General features: G+C 30.5%; 1 protein-coding gene across 7 annotated transcripts in view; it reads left to right on the plus strand.

The window, feature by feature from the left end:
• Positions 1 to 442: 442 nt before the first annotated feature.
• LOC111635166 (sodium/hydrogen exchanger 2-like) overlaps positions 443 to 27,270 on the plus strand; it is a 47,995-nt gene continuing 21,167 nt past the window's right edge. For 5 of the 7 annotated variants that reach the window (XM_023380043.1, XM_023380042.1, XM_023380039.1 and 2 more), the window contains exon 1: positions 443 to 577. In XM_023380043.1, coding sequence (XP_023235811.1) covers positions 535 to 577 — 43 coding nt within the window. In that variant the 5' untranslated portion in view covers positions 443 to 534. Of the gene's footprint in view, positions 578 to 21,448; positions 22,571 to 27,270 lie in introns of those variants that run through there. The other 2 variants (XM_023380045.1, XM_023380044.1) reach the window with 2 other exon arrangements.

Consider the following 27,270-nt stretch of genomic DNA (forward strand, 5'->3'; position numbering starts at 1 on the left):
AAATTCCGTGAATTATATTAGAAATACACAACAATTTCCCAACCTTACTCGAACGTAATTATGTAAATATACATATCAGTAGCTCGCGAGCTACCGGTTGAGAAACTCATTGTTCCTATCTTAAAAACACTTTTTTAGTAAATGCCGACCAGCAATTTCTTCTCCGACGGCAGATAAGAAAAGATTTCCTACGAGGAAACGGCCATACCGATTATTTTTTCTGTCGCACGAGCAATTTTTATATCCCTCCAAACAATATAAGAGAAATTTCTCGGTAAGGTATTATAATTGTTATCGGCGTATTGTTTAATTAAGAGGGGGACGAGAGAATAAATTTTTTAAAACGTTAATACAAAGCACATTATGGGAGAACGTGTACGCCGCCGGATAGAAAAATAGATAAAAGCCGTGTGACGTCACAGGGTAGGTGCTGCACGGGAAGTTGTCGTAACCGTCGTGCACGAGAAACCAGAGATTCAGAGACGTCCGGGATGCGATCGAGTGAGGTCTTGTCGTTGCTTGTGTTTAAGTCACATGACATGTCTCACCCCCTTCTGGCGCTCGTACGTGACACATGGTGAGTACGTCACCCCCTATTTTCTATATACCTTATTATTAAAACGTGTGTTCGTACCTGGTGTTAACGTCATGTGTAATGTAAAGAATTAAGTGTGGATCACTTTAATGAAAGTGAAGGAGGATTGACTCTTAATTACACGCAAGGATTCGATGCTTTAACAATGGGTATACTTACTTAATAAGCGGAATTAACAGTCCTTTTAATAACTAAAGGAATGCATTTAGTGTTGTTAATAATTCTCGTGTAATTTTATTGTATGCGAGGATTCATAGATGTAAATAACAGGGTAAGGATGGGTTTTTAATGACTACGTGCAAGGATCGAAAGTCATTAATTAACGATTCCTATGCAAGGATTTTTAAATATTAAAGGTAAAGAATCGAAGTTATAACGGTGATTCTAACAAAGATTTAAGGATCTTCAAGGATTCTAATAAACAATCCTTAATATGTAAACTTAAAAGGACCTTTAATGAATCTTTGCCTAAATGATTTTTTAATAACTATGAATAATATGCTTTAAATCCTTAATTACAATTAAAAAAGTCCTTTATAGATTTGAATCCTTGACTAAAGGGCTTTTTTAATAATTGCAATTAAGGATTTAAAGCTTTATTAGAATAATAAAGGGGTTCATTAATCATTTAGGCAAGGATTCAAAGCCATAAAGGACTTTTTATTAATTGTTATTAAGGATTTAGTATATGCAAGGTTTTAAAGTCTTTAACGATCTAAACGAAAGGTATTTATTTATTAATGATTCTTTAATACGACGTTTTAATTAATGATTAAATATCCTTATTAATAATTGCAAAGATGTAAAGTCATTTAAATCCTAAACAATTGAAAGATGACAATTCAAAGCCATTAATATTTTTATGAAAGGATTCTTAAATATAAACAAACTCTCAATAATTACGACAAGGATTCAATGAATCTTATTGTATGTAATAGGCAAGGATTGACTGTTGTTAATGACTTCTAAGTAGTTGAATCTTGTTTATGTAAAGGTTCAAATCCTTTAACGATTTATAAATGAAGATTCAAAGCTGTAAATGACGTTTTAATAGTTTTAACAAGGATTTAAGACTATTAATTAATCTCATTATGTATTAAGATTTAAAGATTTGTATACAAATATTCACAGTCGTTAATAGCTGATCTTCGTTATATGCAAGCTTTTAATGATCCATAGACAAGGATTCAAAGCCATTAATGAATCCTTCATACATTAATTCGAAGCCATTAATGAGTCCTTAATACAAGGACTTGAAGTTATTAATGAGTTGTTATTACAATGATTTGAAACTATTAACGAGTCCTTAATACATGAATTTAAGGCCATTAAGGAGTTGTTAATACAAGGATCCAAAGCTATTAATAATCCTTAATACAATGATCCAAAGCCATTAATAATCCTTAATATAAGGAGCTAAAGCCATTAATAATCCTTAATACAAGGATCCAAAGCCATTAATAATCCTTAATACAAGGATCCAAAGCCATTAATAATCCTTAATACAGGAATTCGTTAGCAATTAATGAATACTTGATATACAAAGATCCTTTAGCCATTAATGAGTTTTTAATACAAGGAATCAAAGCCATTAACAATTCTTAGTACAAGGATTCGAAGCCATTAATTAATGAGTGCTTAATACAAGGATTTAAAGCCATTAACAATCCTTAATACAAAGATTTTTTAGCCATTAACAATCCTTAATACAAAGACTTTTTAGCCATTAACAATCCTTAATACAAAGACTTTTTAGCCATTAACGAGTGCTTAAAGCAAGGATTTAACGCCATTAGCGATCCTTTAATACGATTCAAAGCATTAATAACATAGTAACAACAAAAATAGTTTTCTTAGAAGTAATCGTCGTTTATTAATAGTTTAAAAATACATCACAAGAGTAATTTCCCATTGGACACTTCATATAATAGTTGTAAGATTTCAAGTGTTATGATTAAAAAAAGACTCTCTCTCGGCCAATGAAAGCTTTAAAAAAATAATAAATAAGTTTAAAATCTTTTAAATTCTACAAAAGATAACACAACTAAACATAAAAGCACCTTTCAATTTACGCACATTTCCTTGTTTATCTATCAAGTTTCTTCAGAAAGGAAAATAATACTACCACAAATACGTCCAGACAAACAGACGACCTTCCTATCACAGTTAGTTCCTTTGCTAAAAGGAAAGCCGTAGATCCTGTTATTATGTTACGTGATTTCTTTTTCCTCGTTGTAACATAAAATATATATATATTTCCTAAGTGTAACACTTAATAGAGGTGTAACAATTAATAAATTAGCCTAATAGTAACAGTATACAGTATATGGGAATGTGTACATGTATAAAACGAGTAACTTACGTTACGCTTTCTTTCATTGTGAACTAGTTTTGTGAGGTTACGCGTTACTTTATCGTTAGAAAATGTATAATACATATTTTAAGCGTAACGCCGTTAAAAATGTATACATTTACACGCGTATATTTCATTTGTTACGTTATATAAATGCGTAACATAGCGTAACAATGCCGTAACAATTAATTAATCGTAACTAATAGTTAATAAATTATTTACATATATAAATTAAAATTGTATATATATATACAACGTAACTTATGTTACGATTCTGAAATGATGTAACGTATATAGCCTATATACGTGCATTTAATATAGTTGTTACGCTTAGGAATAACTTAGCAATCATTAAAGTAAACATGTCCATAGATAATATATGAGTTTACATACACGTAACATAGTTGTTACGCTATAAGTCTAACGTAAGAAGGCGTAATACTACTATAATAATAGATAAATCATTATAAATTTTATATAAAGTAAACAAGATAGAATTAATGTATATACCTAAAAAAAACAGCGTAACTTATGTTACGATTTAAGATAAAAATCTATATAATTAGAACAGCATTGATCGGGTTTCTAACCATTTTAAATTGGATATATTTCGTGTAAATCCTCCGTCCTTGAACGTAAAAAAATCCAAAAAAAAAATGGAGGATTTTTATAAAGTAGTTCATGGACCAATTAACTAATATAAGTGGTTACTTCCGCCATGTTTAAATTGTACAATGCGAGAACAAACACTAGCATAATTCAAAAAAATAAATTAAATTAATTGATTTATTTTTAAATTCGATTCGAAAACGTCTACACCGTATTGAGAAACTTCACTTTGATGTATATGTTACGCTACTTTAAACGATTTCTATTATTTTAATAATAGCGATAGAGGAAGCTCATTGTGTTCAGACATACGGAACGTACTCGCCTCTATCTACATTGTGTTTTTTCTAGTGTTGTTTGCACTTATTTCTTAATCTTTTTAATAAAGAAACGTTGACATTTTAGGTTTTTAGGGTGATTTTTTTTGGATAAAAATTGAAAAATTTCCAACAAAATATGTACACAATAGACTTTTCTACACAGGAAATAATCTGTTTTGTACACATTCTATATAGAAAAAAGAAACACAGCCAAGCTTTCTCCCCTTGTAACAAATAAAAAAAAGGAAATACAATGTTAAGTTTCGATTTTTTTTTTAAAGATTAAGATCAATATTTTATATATTTTTAGATGAAATATGTAACACAGAAATAGATCCTCTTCTACAATTACATAATTATTAGGAAACAAGCAAAGATACCCCTTCTCCATTAACTTGCATTCCTATTGGATAAAAGAATTAATAAATAAAGCCGATTACACAGGAAACACGTAAAAATTTCACGCGTTCTATGACGTAACACACAGAAAAATAACATACGTAATAATAATTATTATATGATGTATTTACCTTGCACTTAACCCGGTTGAACACAGAGTACAGTGTTATTTATTCAAAAAATATAATGGAAACACCAGATTTTTTGGGGGTGTTATTCGATATATATATTAAGAGAGGGAGTTGTATTATTTATGAAGGTTTGAGCCAATCTTTATCGTTGAAGTGTGGAGCACAAAAGAACACTTCTCACTCGTGAGGTGTTCTTTTGTGCTCCACGGTTAATTTCGTGGAGACAAAGTAAATGAAAAGAAAAATGTTTCTGTTGAATTAAGGCAATGTCCAGCTGTATTACTTTCCTTTTTTTTTATTTTCTGTGTGTGTTTAAGGGGGTATGGTATAACACGTGTTTACTTATGAGAAGATATTATGTCTGAGATAGGAACTTATTACGAAGCAGTATACAATACAATAATAACATGGTGTAAATATTGTATGTAATGAATATACATAAAAGATAATATAAACGCTTAACTTTGCACTGAAGTGTCACATAAACACACTGCAGAAGCATCGTAACACTTACTCACAGCTTTGAAGCGTAACATAAACACTCAAATCACATACAAAACCAACGTATCACGCAAACAATACATAAAATACACTCGATTTAATACAACGTAATAATAAATTAACACAGAAAAGACAAGAAACCTCACACCACAAGACATAAATGATGTGATATAAAAGAACGAAGTGTGTATATTTTGATTTGGAACTTCCATAAAATCAATAAGTCACAATCACTCCGTAATACACAATAAATTTCATCGTAGACACTTCAACTGCACTCTTACGTAACTGCGTTTTATGGACTTTTTTTTTCTATAAAAATCTAAAAAAAAAAAAAAATTCACGTTAGAGTTCGTAACTATGGTGTTTTTTTTTTTGAAGTTTTCGGTGTAATTTACACATAGAAGTAGTGTTTTTTTCTCATAAAATCTTTCACTAGAAGGCACACCAAGTGTAACATCCGATTACGCGACATTCTTCTAGAATTTTTCTGGAACTTGTATAAATTCTAATTGACAAAAATGTTTTTTAAATAAATTATCCATGTTTTTATTATCTTATTCTTTGCTTCTCCGTGATTTATCCTGTTGCTGGGATACTGGGAGAGTTCATTGTATCCTGTTGTGTGAGTCTGGCACACGAGTTCATTGTTCCTGTATCGTTTTCTTAGATGTTTTTTCTTTGAAGGAAAGTTTTCAAGGATAATTTCTGAAGAAAGAACTTAATCCTTTAAGAGTTATTATATATATATATTTTTGTTTTTAGACTTTTTACAAATGAAATTCTCGTGTCGTTCTTCGGAAATTATCCTTGAAAAACTTTCCTTTAAAAAATCTTAGTTTAATCTATTAGTTTCTAACGTATCGGGTGGGCAGACAAACGAACGAACTGGTAAAATAATTACAGAAAAAAAAAAAAAAACATAAAACAAGTCTTTTTAAATTGGCCAATATTCTATTTTATATAAATTAATTTCAAAACAATTTTTTTAATCACGTTATACGAACTTTGACCTTTGGAAATAAGGTTAATTAAATCTTTATTTTTGGGACCTTTTGTTGATATTTAATTTTAGATGCTGCAGAAGAGACAACCCCGAAAATAGGTATTTTTTTCCCTGTATCTTTTTGTGGTGTTTTTTCATTGTTTTCTGGTCGAGGTGATCTTTTCATTAACGTTTGTTTTACTCTCGATTGTTTGGCACGTTGTTACGTCTGTCAACTTCACCTGGTTATCAGGATTGTTAACAATCCACTAAATGTCACAGCTTCTCTTCGTTACACGTGTGACGAGTTCTACTTTCTAACATTAATTAATTGCTTTTCCTGTGCGAATCTAACGCGTAACCGTTACGTTTGCCTAATAATATTGTAGAATATCGTCTGAAAAAACGTCGTAACGTGTTTAAAATGCTGCTGTTGACTTCCTTTTTTAGTGCGTAACAGTGCCAATCAGTAAGATCGTGTTACACGTTATGATAAGGATCAATAACGTGAGTAAATTTGGCTCATAATTCTTCTAAAATGGCGTAACTTAAGGCATTTTGATACTTCTTTTAGAGCGTAACAGTTATATTTATGTATCAAACTGTAAGAAAATTGTGTTTTAGATGTAATTCAGAGAGAATATTCTTTTGAAAAAGATCGTAACACGACTAAATTTGGGCTCGTAACTCTACTGTATAGTGTGTAAATCGTAGCTTCTTTTAACGCGTAACGGTTACGTTTAGCACAAAATTCTTTAATTTCCTGTAGCCGTTTTCTCATCTAATGCAGTTATTGACCCTCTTTCGTTACGTCAACGAGAGAAATGTTACTCTAGAATATGATTCTAGATAAAACTAGACAAGTAGGTCGCGAGCGAGTGGTTGGGTTACAGAGCTTAAGTAGGTTGTATATTTTTGTGTATATAAACTACAACAATAAATACTTTGCAGAAAATTATCATAACAAAAATAAAATCTTTGCACAGACCCATCATATATCTTGCATCTTTTGAGAAAGCCATTTGTTCATAGTCATGAGTTTGTGATTGTAATTTAAAATTGAGTTATAACTCACATCCTCTTTCAAACTGTCTTCTAAACATAGATAACCTGTAGGTTATGTACTCAAAAATACTTTTAAGAGAAACAATCAAAATTTAAAGTAATAGTTCATTATAAAAAAAATTCAAATAGAGTATCATAAAAAAATTCTAACATGCTACTTAAAAGAATAATATATCAATAGTATAAAGAAAAATATGNAAATTGCCACGAGGGAACCATTTTGAAATTAACCAAGGACATTTGTAATTAAATTAGCGCTCACCGGTGACCGAGTGGATTAAACCACTAAACAGTGGTAATGTAGAAAAACATTATAAATAATTTACTAGAATATATTTTATTATAGAATGCTTTAAAATAATAGTTTAATTATAGAAATTATTATAAATTTTGCGTAATTTAAGTCAAAATCTTTGTACTGGTGCATCAATATGTGTGTCATCAGTAGACATTTTCCTATAACCCCCAGCATCACTTGATCTCAATTCCTCGGATTTCTGGCTTAGAAATTTGATATTTTTAGGTGGTCCTACCTTAATTTGGTAACTGAAGGATACAGTAAACAGTGCCTAGCTTTTATTTCTTTATATTTATGCTCGAATATGCTATTTATAACACACGAAACTCTATCCCTTTTAAAGAGAATCGATGCTTGCTAGAGATAGAACCGAACCCACGTTCTATAATATTTCTAATACCGTTTATCACTGGAATATCCTGTTCATAGATAAAATTTGCATCTCTTAATCACGACAAACGACAATTTATCATAGTATTTGATTCATGTGTTGATAGTGTTTTGGGTATGTTCCTTGTTCAAAGAGGTAAAGATTTATGGTACAGGAAATTTTGTAGACACTTAATACTTATCAAATCACGTGAGCAAGAGCTTAATAGTTGCATTTTTAACAAATGTACAACAATATTTAGTGTTTAAACCCCGTTTGGACCCCCTAATTGGGCATTGAACGATGTATTTCCTCCCTCTTTACGAACACAGAATTGGACTTTTACAGTTACGGTTTAATTAATTTATAACTATTAAAAACCATTAAATAATGAAAGTTTGGAGAGGGTAGAATTTGTGGAAGCTTTCACTTGTCTTCCGTTCACGTATAAATAACGGAAATTCTCATCATTACTCACCCCTTCCTGTCATTCACCCTTTAACCCACAGATAATTGTCTAATTGTCTGTTGTTGTAGACGGTTATTTTTGCAAATTTCACGTAACGAAATCATTATTTTTAGCCTGTTTGTTTGTCGATCGGTTCGTAATGAATCAAAACTAGTGACATGTGTGACGTATCGAATGAGGTTATAGCGAAGTTCATCCCTTTCATCGGTTATCACTTATTTATCTGCTTGGACAGGCTCTTCTATTTAGAGGTTATCTAGGACATTTTTAGGGCCCCACCCAAACTTTTCGGTTGACAAATGACCTTAATTGATACTTAAAGTTTCCCCCTAATCCTTTCGCAGACACTTATATTTATTCTGGATAAGTTTTATTAATTTTAAATGGAATAAATGGATCGAAAGGGATGATTTTTTTCAAGTAATTTGATCCCTTTTAAAGCATTAGAGGGTCTCTTAGGGATTGCAAATCGTTAGTTGAAAAATAATTAATTCTAGAATAATTATAAACTGACAAATAACATCTAGAATTACATGTTATTCAAAAGAAAGACTGTAAAAGTAGGATTGTTACAGACTAGGATCCGAACCCACGCCCATTTAAGGGGCGTGGGTTCGGATCCTAGTGGCTTTATCACGCAGTTTGCATTCATTGAAGGATGTTTTCGACCTCACAAGAGTTTAATTCATATTTCTGTCTGTATTTGTAAGGATGAGGTTCGGACCTCATTTAATGCAAAACATATTTACATCCATAGCTCTGAATTTTAGCCAGAAAAAAAGGAGAAAAAGATACATTTCCTACCTAGATTATCAAGATGATGGTTCTGACCGTATCCAGATCTTTAAGGCGGTGGGTTCAGATCTCGTTCTGAGAGAGTAGGCTTAGTTTTATTATTTATTTTCATAAGAAATGGATCCTATTTAGGTGTTAAATCTAAATGAGATTCGAACCCACGCCTAAGAGATACAAACTAAACTGCAAGACGTGGGTTCGGATCGTACTAAAATTTAAATTTACTTTTCTGCATTCATTCTTTTTGAACGAGGTACTGTACAATAAATACACTTACCTTTTCATTTATTACAATAATTATTACGGATTTACCTCGTAAACAATGGAAATTTATGAGAAAAAAACACAATAAATTTATTGCGAAAAACGGATTACGGTACACAATACTTTGATAAATTGTCACCGAATGACAAGTTTGACAAGAAACAGCGCGAGGTATTATGTAATAACACTTTTGTATGGGCTTATCTTTTTATTTCGACTAAATTTCCATTACAAATTGTTAAAAAAAAAATGCAATTTCATCCATAAAAGTAACAAACATTTTTGGATTTTTACAGTAATTTAAATGTAAATTAATGTAAAATACTCTTGTAAATTTACGTGTTTAAATTTTGTATTATCTCAGTTTATTTAAAATTGCCACGAGGGAACCATTTTGAAATTAACCAAGGACATTTGTAATTAAATTAGCGCTCACCGGTGACCGAGTGGATTAAACCACTAAACACTGGTAGGTTAGTCGCGGGTTCGCGCCTTACCCACGTGAAGTTTTCCTCATTTTCGTGTCTAACCCCCTAAATAGGGTTTCGATTTCTTATAGAGATGCCTTCTACCTATGTAATTTCGTCAAAGGAAACCATACTTGCGATGAATAACAATACTTTTCTGACATCTATTGTTGTTCGCTACTAGTGAAAAACAGGTCTCTGATGAGCATTTTATTTAATCTTCTGTTCGAGGACAGACAAACAGACGTACGAACGAGCAAATTTAAATATCAAAGCCATCGTTTAATGCATCGTCTTTCATTCGGATTAAAGAGTTTTCATACAAACGTACACTACCGGAAATAAATACGTACTGCGTGAATGGAAAGATGCCAAAATAAAATGATTAATTGTAGAGTGAAATATATAAATTAATTTTATTTAACTGTTGTTTATTTACGGGATCGTAGCTAAATTATTATATACATTTATTTCTTCCACAGCTTTACAATATAAATTTAATTTGTAATCTTAAAACTGAAGAATTCAAGTCGAGAACAATTGTATAATTCTTGATCTGTGTACTGTAGAACTGTAGTACTATAATGCTATCCTTGCTGATGTGAAATGATATATTTATCCTCGTTAAATAAGCATTCAAGGATTCAGGGAAACATTCCAGAATCCCTGAAGGATTCTAGAATGTTATCCTTGTAATATCAAGCGCTTATATCATTTCACACCACTGCAGTAAGGCTAACTGCAGGCTACAATTATCCTTGAGATTCTATAATACTATTTAGTAGTACTTACATTTAATTTAGTAATATACATTTTATGAAAGTATAGAAGGGAAAAGTTTAATTTAAATGGTATATAGAAAATTGAATACTGTAAATAAAAGGGCTAGTGTTGTAAATTGTTTCGTCTTATACAATACTCGAAACTCCAACAGAGACAGTTTCTTGTTATTCTTAAACACTAGAGAGTATCTTAATGCTGAGTGTTCTCTACAATCCGTACAGTATTGTAGTTTTACATTGTGAAGAGTATATCACTGCGTAAGGTTTCTCGTAGTCTTTACATTACCGAAAAGACTTCAGTGTTTTCAATATATTTCACATTAAGTAGTGTTTTATAGTGTCTGTGTTGTGTGTAGTGTAATAGGGAATCCAGAAATGCTTAGAGGGGTGCAGAATGGAAAAAAATATGCCTTACAAATGTTTTACTACTTCGCGAAAACACTCCCATAAATCTGGTCCGATATAGTGTATAGTCTCTGTTCTAGTGTCTGTCGTAGTCTTTGTTCTACTGTAGTGTCTGTGATATATATCTGTGTAATGTCTATTGTAGTCTCTGTGTAATGTCTGTCAAGTATCTGTATAGTATACAAGGTATGTTGTATCCATATAGTGCCTGTATAGGGTCTGTTGTGTCTGTATAGTGTTTTTTATAGAGTCTGTTTATAGTTTTCTATAACATTGAAGAATGTTGTGAAATATACATTACTGTAATGACAATGAGTATGCAAAAATGAATAATGTGTCTTTGATGTTATACTTTATTAGGAATAGAATATTGTTTAGATATTTAAAGAGCAACAGTGTTTTATAATAATACATGCATTATTAATCAAACGTTTGTGAATTTTTAGATTTTTCTTCCTAAAATGTTAACGAAATGACAAGAATTTTAGATAAAAGCAAAAACTTTTGTCAGTAAAACACAACATTTACTGAAAATTCTTCTATATTTCTCTGTGAAAACGAAAGAAATTAGTGCTAAAAGGGAACTAAATATACCGAAAACAGGATGCCATTTAAAAATTAAAACAAGGATTTATATTAAATAACATCCTGTATAATTTTCATGCTGATTAAACGAAGAATTTATGTAAAATGTTCATAGTTCTTAATTTTCATTTTATTATTTCTTTAATAATTATCATTTGCTCACTTATTTACCGAGCAAAAAAAAAAAAATCATAAGAATATGCACTTCAGTTTTCAACTAGGAGTTCGAGAGCTTCGGGTTGGAATTTTTCATTTTTATTAAAAAAATATTATTTAATAACAATTTAAAATTCCGTTATTAAAAATTTTAATTTTTAAAATGTACTTATGAAAACATAATTTAAAAATTTCTTCGTATATATTGGCATTTTAAAAATATTTTTAGAAATTATTATATTATATAATAATTTTCAACAAGTAGGTCGCGATCTACTAGTTGGGAAATACTTTGTATTCAATTAAATATTAGTGATTATTAATAAAAGTAGATGCTAATTCTTATTTATAATTTGTAAAATACTTTATAAAAATATATAAAAAGTTAATTTATTATTTATAAAATGTGAGGATATAAATATTTAAGAGAAATACGAATCTATATTTTAATTCTTTAGAGAATTTCAGCGAAATAATAACACGAAAGAATAAAAATAATCCGACAAAACACAATATAATGACGTAAATCAAAACTGTATGATATAATAGAAAATAATATAGAAGAAGAATATAACAATAGCATCATTAACAACAATAATATAAAAACAATATACAACACAACAACAGTAAAATATTAAACTAACTCAATAATACAATAAAACACAACAACACATGAGCAGAACACAAGATAACAACTTAGCACAGTATAAAAATAAAACAACGAAGTACGAAGTACTGCACAACACCAATAAATAACGCAAGAATACGATGAAAATATATAACACAATTGGACAACACAATTACAGCAAAATAATCGTGTTTTGTTATTGTATTGTCCACGATTGTTATATTATATGTTGGGTTCATTGTGTTCTAGTTCTAGTTATATTGTGTGCTCATTGTGTTCTAGTTCTAGTTATATTGTGTGCTCATTGCGCTCTAGTTCTAGTTATATTGTGTGCTCATTGTGTTCTAATTCTAGTTATATTGTGTGCTCATTGTGTTCTAATTCTAGTTATATTGTGTACTCATTGTGTTCTTCTATTTGTATTGTGTGTTCATTGTGTTCTAGTTCTAGTAGTGATGTCTGTTCATTTTGTTCTAGTGTGTTGTCTGTGCATTGTCTACTAGTGTGTTCTACTTTATTTTAGTTCTAGTTCTTCAATTTGTTCAAATTATATTGCATACTCTTATCTAATAATATCCAACGGATATAATACAAACAACACAAGATATTCTTAGCAGAAAATGTACTATTGATTAAAAATATTAGGAAAGCTTTTTGAATTTCAGATATAAAAATTAATGTTGCCATAGTTACATTTATATTATCTCGTGATGGATTTGACTAATGTAAAAATCCAATAAATCATTTATTTTTTATTTTTCATTTTTAATTTATATTAATGCATGATAAGCGATAATATTTTACATCATTATTAGTTGCAATGAATCATCATTTTATCATTATTGCATTTTTTAAATTTATTTCGTTTCGATTTATAATTTTAAAAATAAATTAATTAAATTACACAAGGCTTTAATGAAAAATTTTACATAATTATGTGTTAATAACGTTTGAATTTTTTAAATTTGAAAATTTAATTTTAAATTAAATTAAATTAAATTTAATTTATTTTATTTTAAATTTGAAAATTAGAAAAGTTCAGAAAATTTAATTTTAAAAAAATCAAAATAATTAAATAATTGAAAAATTCGGAAAAATTCAAAAATAAAAAAATTCAAAAAGCCAAAAACTAAAAATATTCAAAAATTTAATTTAAAAAAATAAAAAATTTCAAAGCAGCCAAAAAGTCAAAAATTCAAAAACAAAAAATTCAAAAACTAAAAACATTCAAAAATTTAATTCAAAAAATAAAAAAATTCAAAAATTTAATTCAAAAAAATAAAAAATTCAAAAAAGCCAAAATCTCAAAAATTCAAAAAATAAAAAAATTAAAAAATTTAATTCAAAAAAATAAAAAATTCAAAAAAGCCAAAATCTCAAAAATTCAAAAAATAAAAAAATTCAAAAATTTAATTCAAAAAAATAAAAAATTCAAAAAAGCCAAAATCTCAAAAATTCAAAAAATAAAAAAATTCAAAAATTTAATTCAAAAAAATAAAAAATTCAAAAAAGCCAAAATCTCAAAAATTCAAAAAATAAAAAAATTCAAAAATTTAATTCAAAAAAATAAAAAATTCAAAAAAGCCAAAATCTCAAAAATTCAAAAAATAAAAAAATTCAAAAATTTAATTCAAAAAAATAAAAAATTCAAAAAAGCCAAAATCTCAAAAATTCAAAAAATAAAAAAATTCAAAAATTTAATTCAAAAAAATAAAAAATTCAAAAAAGCCAAAAAGTCAAAAATTCAAAAAATAAAAAAAATTCAAAAATTTAATTCTAAAAATATTTAAAAAATCAGAAAAGCCAAAAAAAAATTTAAAAAAGCCAAAAAAGTCAAAAATTTAGAAAAATTAATTTAAAACGTAAGAACATTGATTGAAACAAATAATTAAACATGGACAAAATTTAGTAAAAATTCAAAATTTTATTTCAAAAAAACTCAAAATCAAAGTAAAAGTCAAAAAATCAGAAAAAAATGGGGGGAAAATTAAAAAATCAGGAAAGTTTAAAAAATCAGAACGTTTAATTCAAAATATTCAAAAACAAACTCTTAAAAATTTTAAAAATTAAAAAAAATCAAACTTCAAAAAAATACTTTTGTGATGTTTTAAAAAACACAATTTACCACTTGTATTTTCTGAATAGAGTTTTTCAGAGGAAATTTTTATCCTATTAAAAAAAATCTATTTTTATTTCTTTAATTTGTTTTTAAAACAGGTGTTTAGAAGCATTTTAATTTAATACCAAGTTGCATTTAGTTAAAAATAATTTAATGGACGGACAGCTGACGAATGCGAGAATCTATCTTTTTTTAATAATAATAAAAAATGGCGCTTGTTTTACTTGTTCGGTATGCAAAAGATGTAGGCAATGTTATCGTGAGTACATTTTTGGAGTTTTTATATTGTGATAAATCTAAAAATATAAATTTATAATAGTATTATTAAATTAAACGTCCGTTACAGCTGTCGTCGATATGGTAAAATAACAATAGATCTAAAAATAGCCTTGTAACAAACAGATTCCTCTTGTTTTGCAATGTTATGCGGCCATTTTTTTTCGAATTTTCGTCAAATTTTCTGAAGTTTTTTTGCAATTTTGTGATTTTTTTTCGCTTAATTAATACGTTTTTAAGCTCGTATAAAATAATTAATGACTCGAATTTATTAATTAGTAAGCAGATTTGTGTAGTTTTGCAACGTAGTGGCAGTTTATAAGCTGTTATTATTTTAGAATTTTAATCGGATTTTATGCGTTTTTTTAAATTATGAGACCTTTTAAAAATATAAAAATTAGTTTTTTTAGGTTAATATAATGTAATTAATACTAAATTTTTAATTTATTTTAAGAATATTAGTGATAGAATTGTTTATACAGATATTTTCGCTTGTTACTTTCCCAGCTGTTATATATTATATAACAGAGGGAAAGTATGGTGACTGGTAAAAAATGGCCTCCAAGGTTTTTACACTTTTCAATTCAGGAAACTTTGAAATGTCGAGAAATGCAAAAGATTTAGGGGTTTCTTTCTATATGTATGGATGCCAGTGGGTCTGTGTCGTGTATGTGTGTGTGGGTGCACGATATTATTCACCCACTTTAAGGCTTAATAACTCTCGTGCCACTTGTCGAAAATTTCTGAAATTTTGCAGAGAGGTATGTGTATTAGGGTCATTGATGTCATAAAAGTTTGGTGGTGAAAGGTCGAGGGGATGGGAAGATACAGGAGATCGCGTGTCGTGTCGCGAGTGTGATCGGACTTAATGAATATTTTACTCGTTATTAGCTTGAACAACTTCTTATAAAACACATTTCTATATTAAAAATTAAGTTTTTTTTTGTTATATAATAATTAATAATATAAAAAGTTTTAAAACAAAATCTTCAAACAGATGGCGCCACACAAAATTCGAACTTTTCTTCTGGGAAAGTTACGCAACTCATTGCTGAATTTATTTCTTTTTTAAACTTTTAATCGTTCATAAACTGCCATTTTTTTAATTTTATAAATTTTTTCTGCAGTTCTTTAAAATTTTATTTATTTTTTCCGCCCACAAAACATATTCCAAAGCATATAAAATAATTAATCATTTAAAAATAAATACGAAATTAGCGTATTTTTTCGACCTTCTTAAAAATACAATGAATAGAAATCTAAAAAAAACATTCAGAAAATAGCAAATAAACAATTTTTTATGCTTGGTATCAAGATTTTTTTAAAATGTTTTTTTGGCGTGAAGAAAATTCATTTTCAAGTGAAACTGCTTAAAAATTAATTTAGAAAGGTATTAAAACTTTTAATTTGATTTTTTGAAGTGTAACTTAATTAAAATGTTGATTAAAATTTGTGTAGACAGTAAATAATTTCGTCATTCGACGAAATTACGTGACTTGTAAAGTCATACCAAGTTTTATACGAAGTAATTAAAGTAAATGGTCCTTCAAAACACGAAAAAGAAATATATATATATAAACTTTCCCCCTAGAAAAATTCCTGAAGTCAACACTGTACGTAGGGCCCCCTAATTCAAATTCTCCTGTACCCCATTAATCTATAATGGGCCACATATATATAGGGAAATTCCTATACTGCGTATAGAAATGATTCAAAGTTTTTTTATTTATCTAAACAACGAGTTGCGTAACTTTCCCGGCAAAAAAAAGTTTAAAAAATTGTGTTTGGTGCCATCTGTGAAGAGATTTTATTTTCAAACTTTTTACATTATTAATTTATTACTGTGTAAATCTTAATTTTCAGTGTAGTGAGGAGTTTTATGAAAACATTCTGTCTGGAAAGTAATACAAGAATATAATTAATTCCTATCCATTTTCATTGATGATTTTATTCCTTCGAATATCGTTTTCTCTAAGGATTTGTGAGGATCTATAGTTTAATTTCGAAGATTTTCATGAGTATTACCTAACCAAATCTTCCAATTTTGTAACCCATTGTATACGATCGAGATCCTCAAGTATCGAATGATCGTGCCAATCTTATTATGTAGTATTCAATTATGCTAATCCTGAATAATCCTGTTAGTAATTATTATAACATTATCAGTTAGGATTTCAACTACTTTTGAAGATCCTTATTGGATTAGATAATGCAATACAAGTGGGCGATCTGCCAAGGAGGTGCCTCTCCCACGAGGACTTTTCATATTTAGATGTAGATACATCAAGAAAACTAGGAAAATTTCACGTAATTAACAAGTTAGCGAAGCGCGAACCCACGACTAACCAGCGTGCAATGAGTTTTTTTCCACTGTGCCACTGGCAACCCGATACAAGTTCAAGAGGTTTGTTTACAGGAATCTGACAAAACCGACTTGAACAGTGTAGGATAGCGACAAGTTATAAGATAGAAATGTGTAATTTAAAATCATTAAAAGTATTAAATTTTGATTTAATTTTAAAAATGTCTTTCAAAAATACGCTTAGAACAAATTACTCTGTTAGATAATTTGTAATTTAATTAAAAGAAACGATAGAGCGAGTGAAGCAATCCATTAAACGAGGCGAAATTGGATGAGGAAACGCATTTGAAAATTAGTTATGTTGAATAAAACACCTGTGAACTGAAGTGAGGAAGATTTAAATAAAGCAACTAGTCGTACAATATAAATATTTACTAAGAGACGTTGCCCTTTTGTAAATGATATTGCGAAATTCTGCGGATGCTACGGGTTATTTTTGTCAGTTATTTATACTTTCTCCCATCATTTTAAAAAGTTCGGTTGTTTTTTTTAAATTACTTCATGAATTGTTTTTGTTTTTAATTTATATTTTGTACTCGTTACGTTTCTTTGTCACGCGTGTATTCAGTATAACATATCATTGTTCGTGGTAATTTCAATTAAAATCGTGTGTTAATTATTATAAACTAATAAAAAGTTTAATTTTCGGGATTGAGACGAGTTTTTTAATAAACAAATAAAATTTGTAAATGATAAAAATGAGTAAAATCTTCGTTAAGTGAGGCTCCACTCGAGATATGACACAATGCTCTTTCTAACTCCCCACTTCCTCGATCTTTAACTACCAAAATTTAACAGCATCAACCCCCTTAATACACAAACTTCCCTGCTAAATTTTAGAAATTTTCGACAAACGACACAGGAGTTAATAAGCTTCAAATTGGGTGAACAAATTTGTGCCTCCCCTCCACACACACACATTCTCAAACACATAGACACGCTCTAAAACATAATGTTAGATTTCCATAATCTCCATACATACATAGAAAACCCCTCAATTTTTTTTTGGCATTTCTCCACATTTCAAGATTCTCTTGAGTCTAAAAATGTAAAAATCTCAGGGGTCATTCTTTGACCATTGCCATACTTCTCCTCTGTTATGTAAAACAGCCGGAAAAGTAAAAAAAATTAAGAGAGTTAATACATTTCTACACCTCTTTACAAGAAATATAACAACAAATTCCTTCTGAAAATAGTTTTGTTTTTATCATTGAGATTTTAAAATTTGTTTACAAAATTTTACTTGTTGTTTGTATCATTTACCATTGAAAGAAAAAACATAGGCACAACGGCTCTAAAGGAAATCCTTTAAAAGGATTTCTTATAAAAATTTCTCACAGAATAAACAAAGAATACTTCTTTTATTTCTAGAAATAAATTACATTTTTGATTTTTATATAAATCGTACAACTGCTTAAGTCTTCTTAGACACTGTAAATCTTCAGTTAATCTTTGGCATTAAATTAAATTGTTTGGAAAGTTTCTTTCACAGAAATTGTATGTAAATTTTTGATCTCGAAATGTTTTGTAAAAATATAATCTTTACTCTCAATTTCCACATAAATATACTTTTTCTTCACAATTTTTATTTTTCCTGCGGTTATAACAGGGAAAATATGGGTCATAAATTGACATTTCAAGGTCCTTCGAGTCCAAAAACTTTTAATTTTTTGAACTTGAAGGACCTTGAAATGTCGAGAAATACAAAAAAAATTTACGGGATTTTTCTGTATGTATGGGTGTTAGTATGTGTGTATGGGGGGCATGAATTTATTCACCCAATTTGAAGCTTAATAACTCCTGTGTTTTTTGTCGAAAATTTCTCAAATTTAGCACGGAGGTTTCAGTATTAAGGTGGTTGATACTGTTAAATTTTGGGGGTGAAAGGTCAAGGGGTTGGGGAGATAGAGACGGTCACGTATCGTATCAGGAGTAGGGTCGGAATTAAAATTTTACTCATTAGTATTTACAACTTTTTTTTTTTTTTTTTTTATGAAACTCGTCTCTGCCCTCAAAATTAAGGTTTTTGCTATTTTATAATAATTAATAATATAAAAGGTGTTTTAATAAAACATCTCATAACAGATGGCGCCACAAACAATTTTAAGTTTTTTGCTTGGAGGATCACGTAACTTATTGCTGATTTTTTTTGGTAAATATAAAGTTTTTGATAGTTTTATTTTTCATATTTTTATTTACGATTAAAATAAAGTAGCAATATTTTGTAAACAGAAGAGCAATTATTTCTTGTCATTTCTTTAAAAATCAGGGCAAGTGCTAACGATCTGTTTAAAAACATTTGAATCTTTCGGGACGAAGTGACTTATCATGTCGTAGAAAGACATTTTTTATTTTTTTGTTCCAAATAAAGTTGGATCCAGTCCCAAATTTCTATAGTAATAATAATACTTTTTTTGTTTATCAATAAGTAACAAACGTGTAGATTAATTATGCTACCCAACTGCATAATTTACCTGCTCAGCAGTTCATACACTACCCAACTACATACTTTACCTGCTCAGCAGCTCATACACTACCCAACTGCATACTTTACCTGCTCAGCAGTTCGTACACTACCCAACTACATACTTTACCTTAGCGGTTTATATACTACGTAGCTACATTATCTTAGCAGCTCATACGCATACTTTATCTTTTCAGCAGTTATTATTCTACGAGTTATATACATTACTTTTCTTACATTTCGCAGTATTTTATTTATGTCCATTATTACAACAATAATTTATCATTCGTTGTCTTAAGTTTTATTGGCGTTTTCATTCAAAGAATCGCCACCCTGCTTGAGAATTTGTACAGTAGAGCGTCGTTTATCCGAATCAATTGGGGACTGCAGTTGTTCGGATAACTTATTTTTCGGATAACCGAATTATGTACGAAAAAATATATTAACCTATCCCGTGTTGAAATTTTTCTCCGTTGCGTGTCGCTTCGCGTTCAATTTTCGTCGATGTTAAGCCTAACGTAAACTTTTTAAAATAATAATCGTGGCTATTGTATCGTTAAAAATGATTTCTTTATGTTTTACAAACGAAATATATACATTGAAAAATATAAAAACAAATAAAAATTATACTTTAGGCCGACTGGAATTTTTTCGGATAACCGACTTTCGGATAAACGACGCTCTACTGTATAAAGATGACAGAATCGTTACAAACTTGTAGGGTGGGTCGAATGTAATTGTTTTTAAATTGCTGTTTAGAAAGGGAAGTTTTTGAAATACAGTACCAAATTATGAAAACAATAAGACGTGCTTAGTGTCACAATGAAAATATCAATATACCTTTATAGATTTCCTACAAATGAAAAGATGAAGAAGAAAAGACAAATCATTTTACGAATTGATAGAAATACGTTTGATTTCATTAAACACTTTACAGACAATTGCTTTATAATTGCACTGAATACTTTATAGAAAACATAAACACACAGAATTCAGCTGTTTTGATAATACAAAACAATTTTCAATTTATTTTACTCTGAAATTCTTTCTTGCTTCATATTTAATAGTTAATTAAAAGTGAGTTTTTTTTATATGATTAATTATGTACATAATCAGCAGAAAGTACTCTTACGAGTGACGAAACTTTATAATTACAACTTTGTAAAATCCTATACATCTGTTTATTTTGCCCATTGCCTCTTTAAATCTGTTCAGTTTGATTCTAAACTTTTCAATGGAAATACTAGTTTACAGTTTAATATAATGCCTTAACAATAGAAAACACTATATACAATAGGAGTAGATTGATGGAATTAGGTAATTTAGAAGCACCCAAAGTAAGTAAGTACTCGAGAAAAGTACATACTTCCTAATAGGTACCCTTCTTATGCTGGGTTGTCTTATTCAGTTAATCCCATTCCTATGGGAAATGCCTTCTATTTAAGTGTTAGACACGCGAAGAAAACCTCGAAAATTTTACGTGACTAACTCATTGGACACGCAAGAACCTGCAGGGTTCAGTGTTAAAGATGTTCATGATGTCAGTTAAATTTTAGCAGCTCGAACTTTTAAAGTTTTATTATACCCGTAATAAGTAATTTATATTAAGTGTACGCAGTTATATTATAGTATACGCTAACCCAATTATTATTTGGAGGCCATTTTTAGAAGTATAACGTGAAATTTGTCGAAACGTGTAATAATGGAGCCGTGTGAAATATTTGTAAGAGTCACGAGAACTCCTTTATAATTTAATATTTTATTACAAAGAACTTACAATCAATATTACATTGATTGCAATGAAGGTAAAATTACCAAAAATCGATTCTTTATTCTACTACAGAAGTTCTTTTTCTTTCGATATTTTTAATAAAAGAAGTTTGAATTTTCAAGTTGATCAATTTGAAAATCGTAGTTAATTGTTAGTTAGAAATGAATTACAATTAAAACAACCACTTGGCATTATTTACATTAATAAATGTCACGGATTTAATTTACGTTTGTGACTTCTAAACCTTCTATCGACGTTACTTTTAAGGGTAAATGGGTCGTTTATTGGTTTCGAAAGTGTGTTTTTGGAGCTCTTAATTGAATGATTGGAGGATAAACCATTTACAGGAGTATTAGAAAAATTCTTCTGGACATTCTCTTTGAATAATAATAGCACTGAAGAATATGGTACATATAAGAAGTTTACAGAAATTATGGGGCATACCGCGTGTCCTAGACGAGAAAACAGAAAAATTGAGGCACATATCGGAAGCAATGCTGAAAATCCTGAGCCACATAGTGGAGAGAAATTCACAAAGATCTGAGGCACATATTGGAGAGAAGTTCACAAAGTTCTGAGGCACATATTGGAGAGAAGTTCACAAAGTTCTGAGGCACATATTGGAGAGAAATTCACAAATATCTGAGGCACATATTAGAGAGAAATTCACAAAGATCTGAGGCACATATTGGCGAGAAAAGGATGAAAATCCGAAGCACATATTAAAGAGAAATCTTCAGACTAGAGACACATGTTAGAAATTCACAGAGGTCTGAGGCACAGTTGAAAATAAATTCAGAAAACTTTGAGGCACGTATTGAAATCGAGATGCACATCGTAAAGAAAAAAATGCAAAAGAATAACAGACATAACTTAAAAATCTGAAGTACATTTTGATAAAATAGCACAATACGACACACATCTCAGTAGAAAAATACAAAACGTTAGGACACAGAAAAAAATGCGAAACAATTCAATACGAGAATATCTCCGATAGAGTATCATTAAAAATAAATAAATTAGCAAATAATATGTTTTATAAACAATTCGCGGACTTAAATGACTTTTTTTGGAGGTAACCGAACTTTAATGCACCTGGCGAAGAATTCGAAACGACCAATGACATTCGCTCCCACGAGAAATTTTAGCCATTAGATTGGTGGGTGCCAAATTCTGTCGCAAGAGCATATTGTCACGAAGCTCGCCAGTTATTCTAAAGGAGTTATAAATATAGTTTGTAAAGGTCTGACCTTCATTCGGCGAATGCGATGAAACTGTTTAGCGCAGCTTCAATTCAATGAATGTTGTTTGTGTTAGCGTTGCTCCGTTTCGTGGCGACCTTCATTACTTAATTCCTCATTTAACCTAATTATTTCAAGTGGACGCAACGTAAGTATAATGGTACTTGTAGCTTTTTTTTTTCACAAATATCTGTATAAAATGCGTTTGCTCTACTATATTTGGATAATTAATTATAACTTCCTTGATCTATTTCGCGTGTTATAGACATTTTAAAACGAATTTCATGCCCTACATCCTCCATTTTTCATTTCCAGAAATTGTCTGCTTCTTAATTAGCATTTGTAGAATCGCCATTCTACAAATGCTAATTAATTTATAACATAACTAAGCCCCTCGAATCCTCGGATAGAGGATAAGCCTCATATTTTGAGTTTTTCTTATACACAAGAGCACTAGTATGAGGCATTATTATATTAAATTAATCTATATCTTGTTCTGCCTTAGTTGGGGAGTGGATTCAGGGATGTGAGCCAGGGATACTGACAATTGTAAGACTTTTTGAAGGGTCCCCAACAATGATTGAATGGATAAAACCCCACTAAATACAGCGACTAACGGGTCAAAGTGAAGTTTTCCGGGTTTTTATCGCGTGTCTAACACCTAAAGATGAGCTCATTTGCCATAGAAAGTCTTCCTGTGAAAGCATGGGCGATATGCCAAGGAGCATCCCCCTTGACATATCTCCTATGTATTGCATTCATCAAACCAAACCTTTTGAAGGCTTTCACAGGATTTATAAGCTATCGACAATGACGTTTAATATGCCCAAAAATTTGGCAAACGAAGGAGCAATGCTCAACTGCGATAAGACCAGATTAAAATTAAGATATTACACATAGAAACAGATAACAATAAATAGTATTAGAGCTACAGAAGGGAGTAGAAATAAGATAAGACCGCATTCCCGTTACACTAGAGGACTTCTACTAGATAAAAGTCACGTATGCTTTTGAATTTGAACAACCCTCATTCATCATCTACATTACACGATTAGCATACCATATAATGCTAATTATATTAAGTAGATAAATGAATTTTGCATTAAAATTAATACACTCTGTTACAAGCCCTTAGTGTATAATATATAAGTATATATTGGCCTTAATTTGCGTCATTACTAAATATGCAAATTCCTCTCTTCCTTACCCATTAATGAGCTTTAATTGTACAAGGACATAATTACCATAATTTATCCTAAATTATTCTATAAATCTATGGAATATACTGAAAAACCATCGAGTCTAGTTGATTTTCAATTCGAATTTTGTTCCGATAAGGTGAAATTTGAGTGTGAATGGCTCCCTGTTAAAATACCTTACGTGTCTAATCTAATTTAATGGCGTAACAGCTGCAATACAGGGTGATGTCTTCTGAAAGACTGCCGTTTTGTCACTTGTGAGTGAAGGGGATTTCGTTTCTCTCATTTTGCCATTCCGTTTTGTGTTGTTTAACACCAGAAAGTCGTTTACAAGTTTGTTTTGGAGACATGACAACGATAACAATCCGAGTGAGGTTAATAACACGACATGCAAACTCTGTTTAAAGTATAAACAAAACACGTTAACAGATCTGTTGTTTGTAATCGCTTCTTTTCTGTGTATTACGGGATCTCTCAGAAGAGAAGGAATCATCTACACCACAAACTTGAATTGGAAATTTCTATATTAAATTGGAAGCTAGAAAGATGTTGCTTCGAAAGTATAGAAGGACCCCACATCAATTATACAATAACAGGTGGTTTGCTTCATTGCGTAAGTGCTACGATGAAAAACAAATTAGTCGGATATTCTCATAAGAGGAAACTAAGAGATAAGCCGCGAGGCATTTTCTAAAAAGACAAATAACATTTTCATTACTCCTGTCTGTCATAGACTAACTCGTGTAAATAACTCGAGACGGAATTTCTACAAAGAATTTTGTTAATTAATTTTATATAGTGAATTCCTTATATTCTTCGTAACACCTGTTGAAATTGGCACCTGTGTTTAGAGGCACCTGGTACGTGGCACGCGTGTGAAGGCATGTGATACGTGGCACCTGTGTGAAGGCACTTGGTACTTATTTACGTGGTACATGTGTGTAAAGGCACGTGGTATGTAACAGGCACGTGTGTGAAGGCATTTGGTACGTGGCACCTGTGTGTAAAAGCACATGATATATGGCAGCTGTATGTAGAAGCACATGGTACAGTACGTTGTACCCGTGTTGGAAAATTTAAATAATGTTTACAGGATTTAGGGTCTTTACGAAGACATCCTTACCGGGGATTTCTACCAAATTTTTTTATTATTGTATATACACTATGAGAAGAAGCAAAGTTTATTGAATTTCACACACAAATTCACTTGTATTTTCTTGAAATATAATTCACTAACACTACGTGACATACCCACTAAATTTAGATTAAAGTTATTAAGCAATCTCAGGTCTAAATCGAGTTCATAAGGGAGAGTTTGTTTTGCTCTCGTTCGCATCACGTGATAACCAAATACGATACTAGAAGCGTTATTATGTAAAGTGGAAAGCAATCGAAAGTTAAAGAATAAACCAGAAACATATTGTTTATTTTCAATTTCTTCGCGGAGAGATTAAATTTCAAGTTATAATTTAATCAAAATTGAGTCACGTATTGTTTTCTTGTAGACTGGACACAACTGAATCGATCCTCTTCCAACTTGTTACGCTGTTTCTAGTTGATAAATGCTAAAGTATTTTTAACAATTGTGGAATTTTAATGAAGTTGTTACGCTTCAGAAGATGTTTTAGAAAGTTAAGAGTTTATATTTATATAATTATCATTCGAGACACGGGGTAAGGAGTCACGCTGCAAGGCTATAAGTGGATGGTAACAATATATTTGCATAGTCGCCAGCCAGACTGTTTGAATTACTTATCAGTAATGTTTTATGTAGTAACTGTATGTAAAATTTATCTATTTTTATGGTTGAAATGTTAAAGTAGAACGTATATACTTAGTTGTTAGAATAAATAACCCATAAAAGTTGGGTAACTCGCGATTTTCTCGCCAAACACTAACGTTTCGTGAATAGAATTGCAATGTTGTATTTAAACATTATGGATTTGTTTGAATGATCCGTAAGAAATGAAGGATTTTCAAGCAATTGACTGACGTTACACCCCCTTATAAATGGTCATAATCGTGAACGATTGTCAAACGAGAAGCCTTAGGTTTGTTTGAACTATTCGTGTTGGGATGGTGATGGGCTTATTAGAGAATTATCCCCATAAACTACTAATTGTGTTGGTAGAAAATGTGATTTTCCAGTAATAACACAGGATCTTCTCACAAATCGTCGCCATCTTGAATGGTTTTATAGGTGGTATCGTAGGAAAGCTTATCCCATTTGTTGGGGAACTAGTCATACATAAACGATGCATCGTAGCATTTTTGAAGCATTATCTGAGTGGTTTATGAGGGTGATCGTAATTTATCTGTTGGAAAATCATGGATAATTCATAAAGGAATTATGAGATTTGTTGGAAAACCCTAAATCCCTAAACTACCCCTTTGGCGTGATACACACGCGAAAAGAAGCTGCGAAACGTTAGCTAAATACTGTAGTTGTGTGGAGCGAACAATGGAAACAGGGAAATTTTCTAAAACGAATTACTCTATATCCTCCATTAAGAAAATAATGAAAAAAAAAGTAATTAATTAGAGGTAAAATTCGGAATTCGAATACTGTTTTCCGCTCGTAACCCATGAACCGACGGTCACGTGATAGTCCGGATGTAATTTCAGCGCGAGCCGACCAGGGACGATTGCTAAGCGTTACTAATTTAAATCGGTTCGTTCCATTATTCGACACCCAAGGATGGCCAAGGTCAATCGAGTAATTAAGCTGCCTTTGCAAATGATGCTAGGCAACCGGTACACGTGACCGACCGGGATGTTGCGATTAATAATTCGTACCGATAGTCACGTGGCACACAGTAGCTTCGTTACTAATGCCGAAGATCGGTTCGTTAGAAGGTTACGCTGTTATGTGTGTAGGTTGAACGAGTGACAGAGCGCAGGCTAAGGTTAATAAGATCAACATCGTCCCGAGTTCGTTAATTACTTCTAATACTAAACATTTTAATATTAAAATATTATAAGGTAGTGTAATCTCTAAACACGTGGCTCACCCAGTGGCGAGTTATAGCGTCATAGGGCCTTAAGGAAATTTGAATTAGGAGGCCCCGTGTACAGTGCTGACTTCAGATATTTTTCTTCTGGGGAATGTTTTGGGGGATATATTTTCTTATAAAGGATTGATTGGGCCCCCACCAACAGGGGCATTTTTCCGTAGGATATGCGCTACTGGGCTCATTCCCATTGTGTACCCTCATACCCATTCCCTCATACCCATTCCCCATACCTCATTCCCATTGTGTGGGCTCATACCCTAGCATTTATGACTAGTTAAGAAAGTTAAGAAAAAACGGCACATTAAAATAATTTAGAACGTTTAAGATGATTCATTGTTTACTTTTAATCTTTTTATTTACTCGAACACGGGTGGCCCCTTTATACGGATCCCCATCGGATCCGTATAATACAGTATTAATTACAAAGTCTATAAAATCAATTTACCTAATTAAAAATGCATAAAAGGAGGAAAATAAATGTATAAAGGGACCAACGAGGCTCTAACCAGAGCCTTGTGCACACGTCTGACATCGTTCCAATGTATTGCATATCACTATATTAAACGTATAATATCAGTTTAACCGAGCCTGTGATTGCAAATTTTATTAATAAATCATAATTAACGTGTTGCAAAGTGGCGAATCAA

The sequence above is a fragment of the Centruroides sculpturatus genome, unplaced genomic scaffold, assembly GCF_000671375.1.
Source record: "Centruroides sculpturatus isolate CEXI.00-Female unplaced genomic scaffold, Cexi_2.0 scaffold980, whole genome shotgun sequence".
Lineage (NCBI taxonomy): Eukaryota > Metazoa > Arthropoda > Arachnida > Scorpiones > Buthidae > Centruroides > Centruroides sculpturatus.